The sequence below is a fragment of the Equus caballus genome, chromosome 5 (genome assembly GCF_041296265.1).
Source record: "Equus caballus isolate H_3958 breed thoroughbred chromosome 5, TB-T2T, whole genome shotgun sequence".
Lineage (NCBI taxonomy): Eukaryota > Metazoa > Chordata > Mammalia > Perissodactyla > Equidae > Equus > Equus caballus.
Window position 1 is genome coordinate 36213371 of NC_091688.1, and position 21210 is coordinate 36234580.

General features: G+C 53.8%; 1 protein-coding gene across 2 annotated transcripts in view; it reads left to right on the plus strand.

Moving 5' to 3' along the window:
- Positions 1-21210, plus strand: part of CFAP45 (cilia and flagella associated protein 45) — a 43062-nt gene that overhangs the window by 20581 nt on the left and 1271 nt on the right. The window contains exons 10-17 of one of the 2 annotated variants that reach the window (XM_023640910.2): positions 54-247; positions 3697-3921; positions 4309-4445; positions 18317-18492; positions 18950-19151; positions 19275-19496; positions 20248-20373; positions 20698-20905. In XM_023640910.2, coding sequence (XP_023496678.2) covers positions 54-247; positions 3697-3921; positions 4309-4445; positions 18317-18492; positions 18950-19151; positions 19275-19496; positions 20248-20373; positions 20698-20905 — 1490 coding nt within the window. Of the gene's footprint in view, positions 1-53; positions 248-3696; positions 3922-4308; positions 4446-14602; positions 14821-18316; positions 18493-18949; positions 19152-19274; positions 19497-20247; positions 20374-20697; positions 20906-21210 lie in introns of those variants that run through there. The other variant, XM_014739972.3, reaches the window with a different exon arrangement.

A 21210-nucleotide genomic window follows, 5' to 3' on the forward strand; every position in this document is an offset into this window, starting at 1 on the left:
TATCTGAGGTTATTTTGCACCCTCACTGGTCTCCCCATCCTTTCCTTTCCCAGGATGCCTTGCGGGCTAAGCGCAACCAGGAGGTTGCAGACAGAGAGTGGCGCAGAAAGGAAAAGGAAAATGCACAGAAGAAGGTGGAAACAGAGGCCAGACTGCGGAAAAGTCGGCTGGAACAGGTGGCTTTCAAGGAGCACACTCTGGCTGTTCAGGTGCAACGGGACCGAGATGAGTTCGAGAGGATTCTTCGGTAGGAAGGGCTGGGAACCTTGGCTTCCTTTCCTGGTACTGTGGCAGGGCTGGTTTGTATTGGGTAGAGAGGAGCGTTCCAGCGTGTCCACAGGTAAATGAGCATCCACCTTGACTGGGTTGGTGGGGTCGTTGTAACTAGATGGATAGTTGAAATATTTCAAAGACAGCTGAGCCAAGAATTTTATGATTAGAGAATTGGAAAACAGCAACTGAAAGTGTTTAAGGAGTTGGGGATTATTGGGATTATTTATGCGAGCATCAAAAGTGTAAGTAGACGTATAAATCTGGTTCCTCTGCCCTCACCCACCTCCATGTCTCCCTGCAAGTGAGGGATGAAACTGTAGCAGGAGAGGTGGAGGAGAGATGGAAAGAAGAACTTCAAACGCTAAGGGCTGTGAGTCACTGGAGCGGGGCTTTACGGGAGGTCTTAGCCATCTATTTGACGTAAATTCAAGGCTCTGTGCTGGACGCTATGGGGGATATTAGAGATGAAGGAAACACTGTCCTGGCCCGTTCATGTAGGAAGGATGTTAGAGACTCACAGTTTGATGGACCTCACCTGTGTTTATCCATCTTTCCTGCCTTGCCCGCTCTTTATCCTTTTATTTTTGTTCTCTCTGTTGGCTCAGTGATCACCTAACACCTAAGTGGGATCCAACACCTACGTGGGAACTAAGCATTCACATCTCTCACTATCCCTGCCCGCCTCCTCCTGTACCCCCAAAGCAGCCAGCAGTCACAGCTGCTCTGCTTCCTACCAGTCAGTTCTGCCACCACCAGACCTGGCCCCCGAGGTGTTCTCCTGGCTCAAACTGTTCTGGCCTGACCTGGAATGAATCCCTTCTTGCTCTGGTTCAGATGCTAAAAGATGAGAATTTTTCAAAAGGAAGCAGACCAAACAAAATTAGAATTGGCAGGGAGTGGGGGAAGATAAAAAATTACAGAAGTTATGCTCAGATAAGTAGAGATTGAGTGGTGCAGCCCAGCCAGCTTTCTTGGTCTATGTGCTCCAGGTCCTTCTTCTTAGTAATGCCCAGTTGCATGCCAGACCAGACCCCTGGGCCCCTGGCCAGAGGCAGAGCAGATCTGTAGGAATCTCTGTCCTTGCCAGAACCAGGTTCCTGGTCTTTTATTGGACTCTCGGCCCCAGCCTGTCCCCACTGGCTGCAATGCCCTTTGGCTCTATAGCTTTCCCTGCCCTCAAGGGTCATGCCATAGTCTCTGGATAGCTGGTGAAGAAGGCAGCTTCCTTAATGGTCCCAAAGATTCTGCCCCTGGGCTCTGGACTGCCTTTCAGATGTCTTCCCTCCCTTGCCTCTATGCCCCTGGACCTCTGTGTTGCCTTTAGCAGGCACTAATAAGTGTTAATGCAAGGAAATTAATGTCCTACTTTTGTCATTGACCCATTTGTCTCTGCGTTGCTTGCCTGAAGCATACATACTAGTCAGTTATTAAAGCTGGACCAGCCTTTTGGAGAAGTTCAACTTCACCCATCATTCTAGGTTAACATCTAGACCTAGTGTCTCCATGGCCACGTGACTACCATGGTGGGTGTCTTCAAGTTCTAGGAGTGTCTCTGCCATAGCCAGCAATTCAGCTTTTCCTACTTCAAAAGTGTGTCCTCCTTGGGCCGGCCCGGTGGCGCAGTGGTTAAGTTCGTACGTTCTGTTTCGGCTGCCCGGGGTTCTCCAGTTCGGATCCCAGGTGTGGACATGGCACCGCTTGGAAAGCCATGCTGTGGTAGGTGTCCCAATATAAAGCAGAGGAAGATGGGCATGGATATTGGCTCAGGGCCAGTCTTCCTCATCAAAAAGAGGAGGATTGGTGGCAGATATTAGCTCAGGGCTAATCTTCCTCAAAAAAACAAAAAAAAAAGCATGGCCTCCTCTATGGCCTATATATGGACTTCCTGATTCTGGACAGAGGGATGCCTTTAACTCTCAGCCTGCTGACTAAGCAGAGATAGCTCACCTACCCTACCTCTACCCTACCTACTGGTTCTTAGAAGTGCCTGGGAGCTTTCAAAATGTACTGATGCCCAGGCTCCACCTCCACAGATCTGATTTAACTGGTCTGGGGTGAGGCCCAGGCATCAGTAGTTTTTGAAAACTCCCAGGTGGTGGTAATGCAGCCAGGCTCCATGATCACTGCCCTAACCCTATGAAATGACCAGGCTCTTTCCCATTCAGATTTTCAACTGCCTGTCACCCCAGGGGCTCTCTAGTGACACTGACAGGTCCCCTGTTTCCACTCTGTTTCATGTAATGTGAAACAATAGAAAACTGTTCTCTATATAGGAAAATAATGGCAAGGGGAAGAGGAGAGTCTTCCTGCTACCAGAGACGTGTCTGAGCAGTGGGGATTTGGTGTCTAAATACAGACGGCAAGGGAGCCAGCAGTTCTCTTCTGATAAACTGGGAAGGCTCTGTAGCAGGTGTAGAACTTTTGGAAGTGTTTGCATGGTGTGAAAGAGTTGCTGGGAGCTGAAGGAATCCCCCATGGATGGTGGATCCTGGAAGATGGCTGGAGGGAAATGAGTAAGGGAAGTGGTGCTTTCGGCACCTTTGTTGGGTTACGAATGACCCTGGGAAAGAGAGCAGGTGAGAGGTCCCTGCCTAAGATGATTTTACATTTTGTTTTTGATTGCATTGAAAAGAAATAAGATGTTAGCTCAAGTTGGCCTCTGACTGCATTTCCTCTGAGATGTGAATACATTTCATGTAAGTTTTTCTGAGTCTATCTGGTCTGCATTAGCCATTTCCCCGTGATGTCAGGGTCCATGAAGTATTCTTGTGGAAGAGGCTCCTAAGAGGAATTTGGAGAACTGGATCAATAAGAGAACCAGGCGATATCAGGCTGAGTTCCTTCCTTCTTCCAGCAACTAAGGAGAGCCAGCTAGCACTACAGATTTTACCACTTCTTTTAACTTCCTAAGCATCCCCTTTGTTGGTTTTGTTAATGTCATTATTATCATTAGTGGGAAGGAAGAAAGAGAGAGAGAAAGAAAGATATCTTAGAACAAGCTGGAGAGGAGTTATGCATTGTTATAAGAAAGTAGGAACGGTAGCTTCCAGTGGGTGAAACCCTGGGTGTAGAGCCAGCTACTTGGAGGGCCCAGTGAAAAATGAGAATGTGGGGCCCCTTGTTCACAAATTATTAAGAATTTCAAAACAATGAGAGCAGAGCATTAAACCGAACATAGGGCCCTTCTAAGCATGTCCATGATGTACAGTTACATCCCCCGAAGTCAGTCCTGTCTGGTGGGAAGGGGGAGCATGCGCAGAGGCAGCCTTTGGGGCTGATCTCTGAGCCACAGAAGATGAGGGCCAGAGTGTGGTCTCCGAGGCACGTCCACCGGAGAAGACCCCCCAAGAGGCTCCCCCGCTGCGTTTCCTCAGCTGGGCCGGCTCAGCCTAGCCCACTCGACAGCCTGTGTCCATCCTCCAGGGCTCAGAGAGAGCAGATTGAAAAAGAGAGGCTGGAGGAGGAGAAGAAGGCGACGGGGCGCTTACAGCACGCCAACGAACTCCGGCGCCAGGTGCGCGAGAACCAGCAGAAGCAGGTGCAGGACCGGATCGCCACCTTCGAGGAGGGCCGGCGCCTCAAAGAGGAGGCTCAGAAGCGGCGTGAGCGCATTGATAACATCAAAAAGAAAAAGCTGGAAGAGCTGAGGTGCGCTGGCATCCCTTCCTCCCCAGCTCCTCACCCCTCCCCCAAAGAGGTGGTGTGGCAGGCTGGAAAGCGTGGCATTCAGGGAATGAACGGGCCATGACAGAGGCGCTCAGGGAAGGCCCCTTCTGACTGGAAGCTCAAACGGGGCTGTTGCTGTCTGAAGGGGACTCTAGCAGAAAGTTCTGGGACTGGGACATCCTGGCTCTCTGGGCACTCCTTGGCAGGATGCTGGAGCCTTGACGGGAATGTGTTTGTGGGGTGGATTGTGGAAGCAGGGCTGGGACTGCACGTTCCTGGTTTCTGTAAACGCTGCCCAGAGCCTGCTTCCTGCTGCCTCCTCTCTGGTCCCACCCTTCCCCTTACGCCTGCCCTGTGTTTCCCCTGCAGAGCCACCGGCCTTCCTGAGAAGTACTGCATTGAAGCTGAGCGCAAAGCTAACATCCTGCCAGCCACCTCTGTGAACCGAGGGCTGCCTCTGTGCCCCTCGGGATGCCTTCATGAGACAGATTCCGCCCAGTCTCTGGGTATCCATAACTGCTGCTAACCTAGACATTTCAGAGTTACAGATTAAATCTATTCTACTTCTTTAAGGAACAGCCTAGCTTTCTTGACGTGGGGAGTGGCTCCTACAGGGTACTGAGCGTGGAGCAAAATAGATTACAGGAGACTTGGGCCATGGGTGAGTGATGCTCAGGGGCAGAGAATGGGAGGGTGCTCTCTCATGATCATCCCTCCTAAGCTAGGCGGTCCCCTTGTCCTGGTGTTTCCTGGCCTTTCTGTGACCCTCTGGGATGCTGTCATCATGTCCACTTTTAGCCAGTCTTGTCTCTGCCCCTACTCCACACTCTACACCCAGTTCAGAGGCATTTCAGGACAAGGAGCTAGAAATACTCTCAGGGGGTGCTGGGACAACGGCTGGGCTTAGCTGGGGAAGGAGGTACTGGGGTTGCCCATGGCATACTCATGCCTATGACTCAGACCCCAGATGTGGAGAGGGTGGTGTATGAACCTGGGGCTTAATCTCCTGTCTCTTCTCCTGCCAGAGGAGCCCACTCCCTCCAGGCAGACACCTGCCCTGTCCCCCACTGTGACATGCTCAGGGTCCTGCCCCTCATCCTGCCAGCCCAGTCCCCTCACTCAGACACAGCTGCTTCCTTCACTCAAGTGGCTGGCTGGGCTCTCTTCATCCACCTCACTCGAACAATTGGGGCTCCCCAAAGCCATCTTTATCTGTGTTAGCTTGCCTCACTTTTGCCCCAGATACTCTTTATTCATTCATTCACTCATCCAAATACTTACTGAGTACCTGCCATGTGCTAAGTACATTCTAGGCACTCTGTGAATGCACCAGACCTGGTTCTACCCTCACAGAAGCTTCTCATTTGTGCCGGTCTGCTCTTGCTTTCTCTTTCTGCTGCTCCCCACCAAATTTCTTGCACCTTTAGAATAGTCGCAGCCTTTGTTGGAAGGACCCTGATTATCAGGCTTCCATTTTGGGCTGAAGTGCTAGATTCCGAGGATGGAAGGATTTCTCTGTTTTGTATGCCTTGGGGACAAAGGGCTTCCATCCAACTCCCATCCCTATGGCACTCACCCCTGCCCCTGCCGCCACCCCATCTTCCATTTCTCAAATCCAGAGCCCAGTCTTGTCTCCCTTGATGGGTCCTGAACTAGCAGAGGCAGAGGACAGCTGCTGGGTGCCTCCCAAGCCTTTACAACACCACGTTACAAAGGCCTCGGGCAAGAGCCCTCTTTTTTGCAGGGTCCAGGGGGAGTGGCAAGCTGCTTCCTGGGCTTCCTCTTCCTCAGGACAGTGGCAGCTTCCCCAGGCTCTTCTCCACCTTCCCCAGCAGGGAAGACTGTTGCATCACCCACCAGGTGGGCAGCCCCACCAGCTGCCTGGGGAAGAGGCTTTCTCACCTTCCCTGCTCAGTACAACTTCCTACCTAGGGAAGCTGATACCTTCCTCCCTAGGAGTCTGAAAAGATGGAAAGATGTGGTACTCCACTTAGGATGAGAGAAGAAATGGCAATGCCACTGAGGATTCTGGCATCCTTCTGCAGCTCGCTTACCGCTTCGGTTCTCTCTGACCATCGCCTATTGCACAGTAAATACCTGCAGGGACCAAGGAGCAAGCCCTTACCTGTTTCAGGGGACCCTCTTCCCAGGAAATCTGGAAAGGCCGTGGGTGCCTGGAGTTTGCCCAGCTCCCCACTGAAGTCATCCCTCTCAGGGCTGGGAGGAACCGGCTCCCTGGAATGCAGGTCAAAAAGAAAGGGGCGTCCATGCTCATTGCTAACTTCTGAGCCCATGTAGAGAAAAATGGGCCAAGTTCACGGGTTGAAAATAAGACTAGCACTTCAGAACTGCTGCTGGTGCAAATGCAGAGCTACATGGCCTGAAAATGAGACTGTATTGATGTGGCCTGGGTATGGGACGGTGGGCAGTCATAGGTTACAGGAATGAGGTCTGGCTTTGGAGATGGGGGAATATAGCCATCTCCGAGCAAGGGAAGATGGTTTGAGAGAGAATCTCAGAGTTCTGCCCTCAGGGTTGTCCCCTCTAGAAGTTCTTGGAATTGGCCTATGGTGTGGAAGAGAGGTTCAATTTCTTCTCTCAGGATTCCTGAGAAGTCCCAGACAGGCTTCCTCAGGCTTCAGGACTGGTCTGACTCATTAGCAGGAACCTAGTTCCTAGAAGTGGGACACTCCTGACAGCCGGGCAGGCAGCTGGCATCTGAGGCCAGCTGGCTACATTTGGGCATCTTTTATAAACCCTCCACCCCTCTCACTCAGGAATGGCAGTGGGGATAATTACAGGGAAAAGTACCCTGGCATTAAGTGGGGGCTGGTGGGGTCAGGCTATGTGATAGCGGTGGCAGAGCCATCAGGGGACTGCATGAGCCCAGCTTGCAGAGTGGAGGTGGGGCCTGGAGACAAAGAAGAGAGAAAATGCCCCGAATTCTTTTGAGGACTTAGTGGGCCCATCCATCAGGAACAACCAGTCTCAGACTTGTTGCTAGAGGTTGGGCCTTTGGGTGTGTGGTGCTTTCTCCTAGGGCTGGCTTCAGCTCCTGAGCACTTCTTCTCAGTGCCCAGGGGTGGAAATGAGCTCCGTGCACCCCTCCAAGCCACCAAACCAGCTCAGGGTGTCTGGGAAGCTGCAAAGGGTGGTAGTGCTGGAGGAAACTGGAGATAAGTAGGAAGTGCTGTTGGTGCATTGTCTTTGTTGATGTAAAGACGTTAGAGGCTTGCAAAAAAATGTGCCAGGCTACTGACTTTGTTGTATGGGTACCTGATAGACTTCCCAGCTCCCTTTCTTCTGTTCTTTGGGTCTTCTGGTCCTTGCAACGTCAGACTGGTATAACCTGGAAAACCCAGTGGTTGAGCTCCACCTTGGAGCATGAATCAGGTCTGCAGGCAGCTGGCTCCCGGGCACGTGTCACCTGGCTCCTGGCTGGGCTCCATGCTCTACCTGCTCACATGTGCGGTTGCCTGCATCATGCTCCACCGTGGCTTGGAGGCGGTCTCAGAACCTTTGCAACTGCTACAGAAACAGCTCCAGTTGGGGATGACTCAGCCCTGGTGGCCGAGCCGGGCTGCCCCTGACTCGGTGGAGTGCTGGGATGTCCTCCCGCACCCCTGAAAGTCTCAGCATCCCCATCTGTGACTCAAGTCACAGCTGGGCATTAATTGGTTTCAGTAAAAACATTTTGATTAGGCTTGGATGAAAAGGGCTCAGAGAGTTCAAAGCCAGTCAGGGCTTTTGGGGTGAGGGAGGGTGGCAGCTGTTTAGGTGACAGTGGAGGGGAGACGCTGGAGTCTCAGACAAGACGTCTGGGCATGGAGGCCGTGGAGTTCCTCCCTCTCATCAGTCCTGACTGTTCCTTCTGCAGAGTGGGAGCCTGGGCAGATCTGTGGGGAGGGGTAGTGCCCTCCAGACCAGAGGTCTCTTCCCCATTCCAGGGGGCTGCCAAGGTGACCTGCCCCCCTTCCCTCTCCATATTCTTTTCTTTTCTTTTCTTTTTTTAAAGATCGGCACCTGAGCTAACAACCGTTGCCAATCTTCTTCTTCTTTTTTTTTTCTGCTTTATCTCCCCAACCCTCCCCCCCCCCCCCACCCCGTACATAGTTGTACATCTTAGTTGCAGGTCCTTCTAGTTGTGGGATGTGGGATGCCACCTCAACATGGCCTAACGAGCGGTGCCATGTCCATGCCCAGGATCAGAACTCTGGGCCACCGGAGTGGAGCATGCAAACTTAACCACTCAGCCACGGAGCCGGCCCCTGTCCTCCATATTCTGAGAGCTATCCTGGCAAATCATGCCAAGGTTACCTGGAAGAAGCTCATTTCCAAGATCATGGAAATCTAGAGTCCCAGAAAAGGCTAAGTTATTCTTGATTTGACTGGCTTTAAATAGCTTAGGCCTTCCATCTGTTTTAGCTTCCATAGCTCACACCCTCCCAGCTGGGATATTCTCCTTACAGTGTAAGCTCTGCATTTCTTCCTGCATTCTCCTTGTCTTCTTGGGAAATGAGCAGCCATCACCTCAATGCCCTTTCATGACTTTGAGGCAGGGACAGGAATGGGATTGAGATTTTGGGTGGCTTTCTCAGGAGAGTTCTAGAAAGAGGAGTCAAGGGGGTGGGTGGGAGTGAGGAGCAGGAGAAACTGCCCAGAGCTAATGAGCTTTTCTGCATGGCCCCTGGGGAAAGACTGTCCCCAGGCTAGTGGGGGTGAGCACCAAATCATAGAATCTCAAGGCTAGAAGTGATCTCAAAGACCCTCTAGTGTTTGAATCTCCTTTGTAAACTCTAATCAAATGGTTGGACAGTCTGAGCTTGCATGCCCTGAGAGACAGGGTGCTCATTACCTCGTAAGGCAATCCAAACCATCTCAGATCAGCCCTGATGCTCAGAAAGTTTTTCTGAATACTGGGTCACTATATGTCTTCCTTTGCATCACTGTGGGGTACTAGTTCTGCTCTTTGCAACAACACAAAACAAGTCCAGGCTCTTTTTATGGGGCACCCCCTCAGATATCTTCTACTCCAGCTGCTTTGCTGCCTGGCCCCATGTGGGGAAGTGTCCAAAATTCTGGAAACACAAGGCTCTTCTGAGCACTTCAGGGTGGGGAGGGTTGGTGAGTTGTTGGAAGAAAGAAGGAGGGGAAAGTGGGGAGCCTTCTACTTTATCCATTGCGCTGGGCTTGTTGCTTTTCTGCCAGTTAACCCTTTCAAGTCCCAGCCAGCCCTGGCTGAGCTGTGTTGCCTCTGAACCCCACCTACTCCGGCACCACCTTCCCTTCTGCCAGTGTCCAGGCAACAGGAAACAAACAGGGAGATCAGAGGGAGGGCTGGTCAGGATGGCTTAGTGGGGAAGCTCTGAAGCAGACACTTGGATTAACTCTGACACCTGCCAGCTCCCACGCACCTTCCCTGGCGACTCCGGGAAGGAAGACAAGCCTGGGGCTGCCCTGGGGCCCGAGCCGGACCACAGTGATCCTCTGCACGTATGTGTCGGGGGAGTCCCGATGGCAAAATCAAAGGCAGATTTTATTTCTACAAATTCAAAAGTCAAAGGCCCATTGGACGCATGGATTAATTCATCACAAGGTCTTTCTCTCCACTCTAACATACACACGGTTCAGGATGATCAATCTTAGTTGCCTAGTCCGTCCCGAGGGCCTCGCTCTGGTTCCAGTGGGTGCTCTGGTGGATTGAGTAGAAGGTCCCCACAGGTTCAGTTTTCAAGGCTCTTCCCTCCTCAGTCCAAAAATAACCATCAGCTGTCTTTCCTGACTCCACTCTCTTCTCTGCTGTGTCTGGCTGGGCCCTGGTTTATCTTCTGAGAACTGAAATACTCTCTGGTCACCTGGCTCCACTCCCAGTCCTCCCCGGCACGTCATTAGTTACCCTTCAGATCTCTCTTTCAGTGTCATTCCCACCAGGTTAGGGGGCCTTGCAGCATATCACCGTAGCTTATCACGCGTAATAAGGGGTTGGCGCCCCTTCCCTTGTCTGTCTCCCCCACCAGCCTCCTCTAGAAGGAAAGACACTGAGTTCCATTAATCTCTGCTTCCCCAGGGCCCAGCACAAGGCCCAGCCCTGCATGAATGGATGAAGTTTCTGCAGGATATGGCTAATTTCCGTAAGGTGAAAACATCTTTTATCTTCAGTGTCTTTTAATTCTTCTTCAGGTTTGTCATCAGGAATTCACATACTCTGTACAAGCGAATTCTTCTTTCCTCCACTGTTCTCTGGATAACAGCTCAATTCCTAACATTTAATCAACCACCCTTTGCCCTGGTGTTTTGCGGATAGACTGGTGGGTTAGGCCACTCCTTTCAGTGATGGGGACCATTTCAGTGCAGTTTGCTTTTATGAGTCCAGGTCAGCTGCAGGGTATCACTTGATGGGAGAGTTCTGGGCATATCCAGGCTCCTTCCTGGGCTCCCCCCTTCTTCTGAGGTGGACCAGCAGGAATCACCAAGGCTTGGGAAGCCTGAGCAGGGGCTCAGGGAGTCCCTGGGTGGCATGTGTCCGAAACTCTTGCCCGTCAGCCCTGATCTGGGCTTCAATCCCTAACCCCGACCCAGATCTTGAAACTGAACCCCACACACAGATCTTGTCCCTCTCTCTGTAACGAACCCTAACCCTTCCTTGTCTGGCCTCGACAGTCTCCCATCATACCACCTGTACCACCTCTAAGTTGCCCACTCTTCTCATCCAACCATGCCCTTACCTGGCAATCCTCCAGCCCCAAGCCTTCACTGAGAGCTGGGCGGAAAGGCAGCAGCTGCCCTGGCTCCCTGGCTTCTCCGTGACTGTGTGCCTCTGTCTGCCCTCTCTGAGATGCAGTATTGTGTTGACTATACTACGGCTATTCAGGACTCCTGCTCCCAGACCATTTTCTCAGAGGTTTTCTCTGCACTGCCACTCCCAGGGCTGGCTGTACACTCCTTGGTGTTGCAGGGGTGAGCCTAGGTCTACATGGGGTCTTGGGAGTGGGGCTAAGCAGCCTGCCGACTGTGTGTTGGGGGAGTTTAAAAGGGTCAAGTTGTAGACCTTGGGCCCTGAAGAAGAGATGGGGGCTTGAGCCCGAGCCTCGGGAGCCTGGGGGGGAGGGGATGGGGGTAGGCCAGGCAGGTGAGGGCAGGGCACAGGGCTTGTGTAGAGTTGCTGAGAAGGGCACTCTGGAGGAAGAGTAGATGGGTCAAGGCCTCTGTCTGTTCTTCCTCAAGACGTTCTGGGGTTGGACTGCACCTCATCTCTGAAGCAGTCTGGGCTTCTCCAGGTCCTGGTCCCCTCTCTCCCCACCTCCTCTATCTCTGTTCACTCCTTTCTAAGCCTCTGTCTTTGATTTTGTTTCTGTCTTAGAAGAGAAGCAAATACCACTCAAATTGGGGCATGTGCACAAAAGAGCGGCCATTCTCCCCCCCCAGAGCCATGGATTTCTCAGGGAAAGCAAGGGGCCCTTTCAGAAATTTGTGTGCTGGGTCCAGACCACAGCCTGGGCCCTCTGCCTCTTCTCTCTCCCTGAACCTCTGGATGGGCCGTCTGGATGCCACATGTGTTTCTCTGCCCCTTTACTAATCACTGTCTCTCCCTGGGGGCACAAAGGGAACCCTGACAGTTTCCTGGATTTGTCCAGACCTTTATGGGATCTTAAAAGGAAGTGGGTGTGGAAATGGGATGTTTGGGGTGGAGCCTGGGTGGAGAAAAAGGAGAGGGAGGAGTTGGGGTGGGGGCTCCCAGGAGTGGGCCCTCTTTCTCTGCTGAGGAGGAAGCCCACAGAGAAACATGGGCTGTGGGCTGATCCAGAGGGAGGGGGCGGTGGGCTGGACCTGTGCTATGAAAACTAAGCTGATATCCCAGCGCCCTTACCCCACTACTGTCCCCCTACCCCAAAACCCTGCAGGGCTCAGGGCACAGGTAGGAAGGTGACAGCTTCGTTTATGGGCCCCAAACTGCAAGGAGGTGGCAATTAGCCCTCAGTGGGTCAAAGGAGAGCAACAATGTGCCCTGCCTTTTGAGGCTTTGAGGGGCCCCGGTGTGGAGCCCTCAAAAGTGGCTTGGCTATTCTAGGAGCATCTAGGCCCTCAGTCTTTCCCAACTCCCATCTCCTAGACTCCAAAACCAGGACCCGCCCCTGGCCCAGTAAAACTGCCTCGGATGGACCCCATCTTCTACTGCAATTTAGTGTCAGCCCCACTCATTGCTAATAGCTTCCTGCATCCCCTCTCCAAATGCCTTTCTGGGGGCTTGACCAGGTGGTGAGCTTAGGTTGTGGAGCAGGATTTCAGAGGTTACATTTGTCACAGGATTAAGTTGTTCCATATCCCTCAGATGGGCTCGTGCATATTTGGAACTCTCCCCCAAATCTTGGGACCCCAATCTACATGTGCCATTGGTATTCTCCCAGAGTGAAGGGATGCAATTCTAGCCAAACTTCGATTTAGTGCATGCAGGCTGAAGTCTTTCTACATCATAAATAAAACCTCATTTTTGATCCCCATGAATCCCCCTGCCTATACAGCTTTACCCACGTTCTAACCCTAACCCAAGCCTATTCTAACTCGAGTCCCAAACTCAATTCTAACCCAGCTGTAACCCGAATCCTAAATAAATCTCAACCCAGCCTTCAGTTTAGCTCTAACTGCATTCCCAAGCACAGCTATATGAAACTAAAACCCTGTTTACCATAACCCGAATCCCAGTCATGAACCCTAGCCTCAGTTCTAGCTGTCATTCTAACCCTAATCTCAACCTTCATTCCCATCCCAACCTCAAATCTGACCTCAACCTCATTCATAATTCCAATTGACCAACCCCAATCTTAACCCCAACTCCAGCCTTCTCCCCAACTCCAACATTTGCCCAAATCCAGATTCAATTTAACTCGAACCCCACCTTCAGTTTAATGGACCCTCAACCTCACTACTTTCTTTGCAGTCTCCCTCTTCCCGGTCCCATCCGTTCTCCCCTCCACCCATCCCTGACCTTCCCCACGGGTGGGTCTAGTAACCCACAGGGTCACCAAGCTATTTTCTTGGACCACTCTGGATTGAAAGTCAGAATGCCTGGGTGTCTCCCTCTTAGTCAAGCCACAGTAGCATCACCTGGGCTGACTCCTCCTGTTTCTCCAGGCCATTGTTTCCCCCCTATAAAGTGGGGATAATGATCCCTGCTCTCCAGAGTGTGCAGGACAATCCTGTAAACCCCCAAAATAAACAAGGAAATGAAAATATTCATTGTGTACATCTGGTGGGTGCCAGAGCACCCTGTTATTGTTGGGAGAGCAGGGCGAGGGGTTTGGAATGCAGAGATGCGTGGACTCCTTGTCCTTCCTTATTGTTCTGTCTTATTTTTCCTGGAGGGGTGGGCTCAGCATCCCTGAGCCCCATAACTCTCCCCAAGACTCTTTCCTCACTGCTCTTCCTGTGCCCCCTGTCAGGGATGGGGGAAGGCCCTTGACTCCTCTGAGGGAGTTGAGCTGTTGAATGGGGCCATTCACTGTGTGTGGGGGCAGTCCTGGAGTCCAGGGAGGCTCAAGGCCTGTTCTGGGAACCCCTGGACCCACTAGCAAGCGCAGGCCCTCCACTTTCTCTCTCTGCCCACCAGGACCCTCCCCACCCCAGCTCCAACCTTCCCAGAACTGTACTGGCTTAGCCACTTGACGAGCAGTCCCGGTTATGAGGGTCCTTGGTCTCCTTTTTTGTGCATAGAAGCACAGACACCAAATGATCCCTAAAACAAGTCCACACAGAGGGGCTCAGCCCTTCTCGACATGATGCACGGGCATGTCCCAGTGAGTGGGTGCACACGTACACAGGCACAACCCTTCCAGGCCCTCCTGGTGCTATTCCCTCCAGCATCCCCTGACCCACCCCATCCACTCACCTCGCTCTGTCCACACTCCCTGATACCTCTCCTTCAGGCCTCACTGAACTGGTTTTAGTTCTGTGTGGGAGGTGAGGGGCTGGATCCCTCATAATGCCACCAGCTTCCAGGGATTCCCCTATGCTCAGGGATGACCTTGCATCAGGGATGGATTGGGGCACAACTCCAGAGGGGGCGGCCAGGGGAAGACCATGTTCCCTCACACACCCCTTCCCTCCCTCTTTCAGCTCAGGAGGGCTGACTACCTTTGAAGTCCTGGGTCCCTTTCATCTGTCTGGGCCTCCCCTCCAGCCCCAGTGCCCCCTTCCCTGCTGCCTCAACCTGGGGTCGGGGGGTGGGGACCCTGGAGAGTCGTGGATATATATGTGAAGGCGTGGGGATGTGGAATGCTGGAGGCTGCACTGGGAGGGTGTGTTGGACACCTGTGCCCTGGGGTGAGTGTTGACCCTTCAAGGCCTGGCCAGCCTTCCATCCCAAGCCTGGCTTCTCCTTCCTCTTCTCCATTTCCCCTGGGGAAGGAGGCAACAAATGAGTGGTGAGGGGAACTCTGTGGACGCTGTGAAATGGGGCGACTGTTGTCACCTCGAGGATGTGGCCAGGAGGAAGTGGAAATTTAACAGATGCCTAATTACAAGTCCCACTGGCCTCCCTGAGCCACTCTCGGGATAGGGAAGAGCTTGGGTAAGGGCTGGGTAATGCCTGGGTAGGCCACTCTGTCACCCCGCTAATTAGGTTTCCTGGGACTCCTCCCCAAGGCGGGGACCAGGCCCCCTCCCTCCCATAGAAATAACTCTGGCTGCTCCCCAGCTGGGCACTCATTGCACCTTCCTGCCACCCTGGGCAGTGTCTGGGTCCTCAGCTCCCCCTCCCTCCACACACCACCACTGGCCCACCGCCAGCGGCCCCCGGGATACCCAGCCCAGGCGGAGGAAACACCGAGCCTAGAGACATGGGAGTTCGAGGAGCATTCCACCTTCTACTCGTGTGCCTGAGCCCAGGTATGGGGCTGGGCAGCTGGCAGGGATGCCCATATGACACCAGATGGGCAGGGAAAAGGGCAGTGAGGGGCTCATAGAGGAGCCTTGAGGGTGGTCTGAGATACCCTGGCAGGGTGCTTCCACCCTTGCCCTACTGCCACCTGGGTCTGGATATTGCCATGGAGCCCTCCCCCGAGGAAAGCCCCAGCCTAAAGGTGTGGGGCATATGTCAATGGGACAGAGGTCTTTGATGGATCCTCATCACCCAGAGCCTGTGGGGCTCACACATGTACGGACATGCTGCGAATGGGAGCACAGGGCTTGCGTGAGCTCCTCTGGGAACCGGGGGTGGGGTAAGAGGGTCAGGTGAGCAGCAAAGCTGGGTGGGGGCTGAGGAGGAGCCTGAGAAAGCTCCCTTTTCATCAGTCTGTGTGCTATTCCCAGCGGGAGGGCCCTCGCCCCACTCTCAGGCCAGAGCTAAGGGTAGGGAGCTGTTTGCCTTGAGGGGGCAGAGACTGGGGCTGGTGTAGTCTGAATGGGCTGCTTCCAGCCGGCCAGTGAGAGCCCAGGCCTGAGAACTCTGCTCCAGGCCCCTGGGCTGTGAGAACTCCAGGGTAGTGCCCCCTCCAGGATGAGGCCTGAGGAGGGTGGGGACGGCAACTCCGGGAGCCCCTCACCCCACTGGGGCACACTTTGAGGGCAGGGCTCAGGATGGGATATTATGGCTGCCTGCCCAGGTTGGGGCAATTCTCGGCCAGGGCCATTCTATGTGGGCATCGCTGGAAATGGCTCTGAGACCCTCCTGGGGTTTAGATTCAGGATGAGGGGTCGGGGAGGAGCTTGAGAAGGAGGGAGCATTTTCAGGCTTTGTATGAGTGTGTGTGCGTGTGTGAATGATTGCATTTCCGGAAGGATGTCTGCAACACCCTCTCTGTCTGGTGAGAGCTGGGCTGGCCAGAGCCCACTCGGGAAGTGCCAGCCATGCTATGGGGACCTGGGACATCTCCATGTGTGTGGCGTGTGTCGTGGGCTTTGTGCATTTATGCACCAATACCCTCTCACGGGGCCACCTTTTCTCCCCTCCCTCACCTTCGGGAGGAGGGTTAGGAACTCTGCAAGCAGCTCGAATACTCACAAAGGATTTCCAAGCTGAGAGTAGACACTACTACTGAAGCGACACCTCCCTGGAGGGTGCAGCCCTGTACTTTTGTGGAAGGACAATTAGTCACCACCATCCTCCTTCCTGGAGAGCCCATTGCGATTTCCCTCCCTCTCTCCAAGTCTCCGCATTTAGCTCTCTCTCCCACTCAGGCTTTCTTCCTTCTTTCCAGCCTCTCTCTTCTCTCACCTTCCCTGGAAGTACTTCCTCAGTGCCACAGCAAGAGGAATCAAGGTGAGACACCAGGAACAGCCTCCCCAGGAGAGTGAGGGGTGCAGAAAGGCTGGAACCCTTGGGAGGACATTGAGAAAGCTTTTAGGGAGATTGAAAGGCTAGGGTGAGGCTCCCTGGCTGGGGACAAGGGAAGACACTCCGCCTAGTGCAGGGTGGAGGCCCTCTCCTTCCAGCCCGTCCCTCCTTCCCAAGCCCCCTTCCTTGAATACTTACCCCGCTGCGTGGCTGGCCCCGGGTATGGGGAAAGTCCTCTTGTTGTGGGTTGCTTCTGGCAGCCCTTCCCCAGGGTGGAGCCTCTGCTCTTTGCTGAGTTCTGGCTCATGCCTGGCTTGCCTTGTGCCGCCCTAGGATCCGGCAGATGGCATCAGGATCCTTATCTCAGGAATGAGCTGCTGTTCTCTTGGCCTGGGGCTGGAGGAGGCATCACCAGGTCCCGTTAGAGCCCCAGCAGCCAACCTGCCTGCTCTGGGTTACCCTGGACTCTAGCAGGCATTTGGTCATGGCTGCCGGCCCAGCCACGGTTCCGAGGAGCAATTCAGTGATGCCTGAGGTTTTGGGGGTGTTGAAAGGGCACCTGCTGGCTCTCTAGAACCAGACTAAGCTTCTACAGGTGTGTCTGGTCTTGAAGGAATGCACACGGGGGACTCCGTGTGTGCGTAGTCAGCGTGTCTTCCGGATTAACGTTAATATGTTTGGGTGCAGATGTGAGTCTGTATGGATCTGACAGTGTCTGTGTGTATAGGAAGGTGGGACTGCATAGGTATGCATCTGCACTTGGAAGGCTTGTAACAGTGTGTCTAGGTGTCGATTTCTTCGGCTGTGACAGTGTGTAATTGTGTGTGTGAGAGGTTCTCTAAGTGTGAAGGTGGTCCCAGGAGAGAGCCAGAGAAGGGCAGAGCAGAGGTCAGGGGCTGGGACTCCAAGGGACTTGCTTGCTGACTCAACAAAGAATTCAGGAGAGTGTGCCAGGCTGGGTGAGGGGCCTGAGGAGAGAGGGTTACAGGAGACTGGGAGATGGAGTGCTGCCTGCCCTACCTGCCAAGGTTGGGGCCCTGGGCACACCCCCCTTCATATTCCTCTCTAGGTCCAACCGGTTGGGGCTATTGCTTGCCTGGGGTCAGGGTAGGGAGGGAGAGGAGCTCAGCCCTGAGTTGCCAGATCCTGGCTCCTCACCCAGGGCTGACTCAGTGGAGCTAGTGCTGGCAGTAGTGGGAGGGGCCCCAACTGGAGCGAGAAGGTGGGGGCAGCTGTACCCGAGCTGCACAATCACACAAGGGGAAGGACACAAAGTCCACAAGGTCACATGTCGGCATGCAAGGCTCATACTGCCCTACAGATGCATGTGGCCATAGTCCGAGGCACACACCATCATTCACTATCACACAAGAACACAGCCAGTCTCCTGGTCACAGCTGCCCACTGTCACACACAGGCACACTATCACTTAGAGCACTTACATAGCCAGGCATACAGGCATATAGTCACAGATACACATTGTCATACACAGAGACAGACACAGACACTGTCTTCTGCTCCTTGGTCTGGAAGGGGACCCCAGAGGCCATGGTGTCCATTCTTCTGCCTCCAGACAGGAGCACCTCACTTGGCCCAGACAGAGGCAGCTTTTAAGGAGTCAGGCTCTTCCATCAGAGCATTTAAAAACTCAGTGTGGTCTATGTGCCTACACACACACACACACACACATGTACCATCATGTAAATATATAAGCAGACACCCTGCCTGGTCACGTGCACGAGTATCCTTACAGGACACATAAGCAGCCACAAATACTCATAAGCACGCAATGTACATATGTGTACGTACTCATACATGCACACACAATCATGCAGACATACAAGCATACAGAATAGCTATGTATATATGCAAACAGTATTCAGATGCATTCCTACACAAAACCAGAATATAGACATACTTACACAACCAGAATATAGACATGCATATACCAATTCATACACCCACATACTCAGAGCAGCTCCTCCTCCCTACGGAACCCTTACTGAGACCTGGGTTGCCACCTACAGAAAATGGTGGAGGGAGGGGCTGAAGCTGACCACACAAGCTATTTTTGCTCCCCTCACCCCACGTGCTCTGCCTGGCCTGTAGCACTGCTGTCTGCTGTGCGGATCAACGGGGATGGCCAGGAGATCCTGTACCTGGCGGAAGGTGATAATGTGAGACTGGGCTGCCCCTACATCCTGGACCCTGAGGACTATGGTCCCAATGGGCTGGACATTGAGTGGATGCAGGTCAACTCAGACCCTTCACATCGGGAGAATGTGGTGAGTGCTGTGCACAGGGTTCCCCTTACCCTACACTTCATGGTGTCTTCCTGTCAGCAGCCCACACCCTGAGGGAAAAAGGAGGGCAGACAAGGAAACTAAGACCTCGAACCTCCCCCAAGGTCTCTCAGGAAATGGGGCAACAGGGATGAGAGCTTTGCAATCACAAATCAAGCCAGCCAGTTCATCCACCTCCTCCCAGCTCACTCCAAAGGGAAGATGAGGCATGGTCTCTGCCTTTGAGAAGTTCTCAGCCTGACTTTATACTTTCCAAAGTGCTTGATGTCATCTGATCTCACACGATATATAAGAGGTCAGTGGATCAGGCATCATATTCCCATTTTTCAGCCAAGAAAACTGAGTCTGAGAAGTTCAGTGAATTACCCAAGGCAGCGAATCTACATGGCCCTCCTCGGCTCTGCCTGTCTCACCACCTCTGTTTTCTTCTCTTCTTCAGTTCCTTAGCTACCAGGACAAGAGGATCAACCATGGCAACCTCCCCCATCTGCAGCAGAGGGTCCGCTTTGCAGCCTCAGACCCCAGCCAGTATGATGCCTCCATCAACCTCATGAACCTGCAGGTATCTGACACAGCCACCTATGAGTGCCGGGTGAAGAAGACCACCATGGCCACTCGGAAGGTCATCGTCACCGTCCAAGGTATGGCTAGACTCCTCTGGGAGCTTCTTCCCCAGACTTCAGAGCCAAGGGAGGCTTGGCCACCCTGAGCCTGGCTCTGCCTCTTGGCTGGGCCCTGGCTCAGAACTGCTTGCTTTTCTGCAGCACGGCCTGCGGTGCCCGTGTGCTGGACTGAGGGCCACCTGACACACGGCAACGACGTGGTGCTGAAATGCTTTGCCAATGGGGGCACTCCACCTCTCTCCTACAAGTGGGCCAAGATCAGTGGGCACAGCCGCCCCTACCGTGCTGGGTCCTACCATTCACAGCAGAGCTTCCACTCTGAGCTCTCTTACCAGGAGTCCTTCCACAGCAACCTGAATCAAGGTGAGGGGGCCCCAGGAGAGGGGAGCGCGAGAAGCAGAAGGTAAGGACTCTGGGAACTGCTGGGCCTTCCCTGGTCATCAGTGGTACAAAGTCAAACTTAGAAGCCCTGTAGGAGACTAGTCCTCTGAGCCTGTTTCAGAAGCTGCTATTGAGGGAAGAAGAGGAGGCAAAAGGGGGGAGTCAGTCAAAAGCAGTATGGTTAATTTGGAAGGAGCATGGCCTAAGACAGACAGAGCTGGGCTTGAATGCTGGCTGGACCACTGACTGGCTGTGAGACTTGGGCAAGTGGCTTAACTTCTCTGTGCCTTGGTTTCATCATATACGAAAAGGGAATAATAATGTTTGCCTTCCAGGGGCACGTGAGGATTAAATGGGATGAGGCGGGTAAAGTGGCTGGCACCCAGGGAAGCTGGCTAGTACTCACAGTCGAAGAATATCAGAGCTGGAAGGCACCTTAGAATTCCTCTGGTTGACCCTGTCCTCTCTGTACAAATGAGGAGACCAAGGCTCAGAGAGGGGACATATTTCCCTAAGATACCTAATGGTGTCTCTGTCCTATTGCTGGTAGAGGGGCCCTTCTTTGCCTCTCTGTTCCAGGAGGGGCAAGGTGACTCACCTGGAGAGTGGAGTGGATCCGTGTGTGTATACACCTTCCCTCGTTCCACCCACAGCCCACAGGGGCCTGGGTTAGGGTGGAGCTCTCAGAGACCAGGCCCCTCAGCCTCACTAGAGACCCCTGGTTCTCCTTCAGTTGCAGGCCTGAGCAATGGTGACCTGGTGTTGAACGACATCTCCTACAAGGATGACGGGCTGTACCAGTGCACAGTGGCCAACCATGTGGGCTACAGTGTGTGTGTGGTGGAGGTGAAGGTCTCAGGTATGTGCAGCCGCCCTGGAGGTCCCATGGCTGGGAAGGTTGGATGGGAGGAACTTGGGCTGTATTTTGGAGCCTCATCTGGCTCTGCCCTCCCATTGCCCTCAGGGCATAGGTCTCCACCTAGGTTAGCTGGGAAGCCCTGGGAAAGACATGCAAACGTAAGGGGTTCACTTGCATTTCCCCATATACTCCTCACTGGGTGTCCCTGAGACCCCCCTGAATCCCTCTCCCTCTTCCCCACAGGCCCCTGCCCTGGCACCTCCTGGTTAGCCAGGCACCTGCCACACTGCAGAAAGGCTGACTCCTCTTTACTTCTCTCCACAGACACCGGGCGCATAGGCATCATCATCGGCGCAGTGCTGGGCTCTTTGCTCATACTGGCCTGCCTGTCGGTGGGCATCTGGGGGCTCATCTGCTGCTGCTGCGGCGGCGCCGGGGTTGGCGGCGCCCGCGATGCCTTCGGCTACCGCAACGGCGGCGGCGGCGGCGGGGTCGGCGGAGGGGCCTGCGGCGACTTGGCTAGTGAGATCAGGTAAAACCTGATGCATGCTGCATGCTGCTGTGCGGCAGGGGACCGGCGCCCTGCCCCTCCTCACCCTTGCCTACCACCGGCCGGCTGGGACACCCACCCCAACCCTGCCCGCCACCGCCGGCGAGTGCTGGGACCGCAGCATGTCGACCTGCCAATCATCGCATGGCTTTCCTCTCTCCCCCTTCCCACGTCCAGTCTTCACTTCTGCTCCCCTGTCCGCCACTTCCCTCCTGTCCGTGCACCTGTCTGTCCGTTCTCGTCTAGACTGTAAGCTCCTAGAGGGCAGGGCATGTATGCTTTTCACG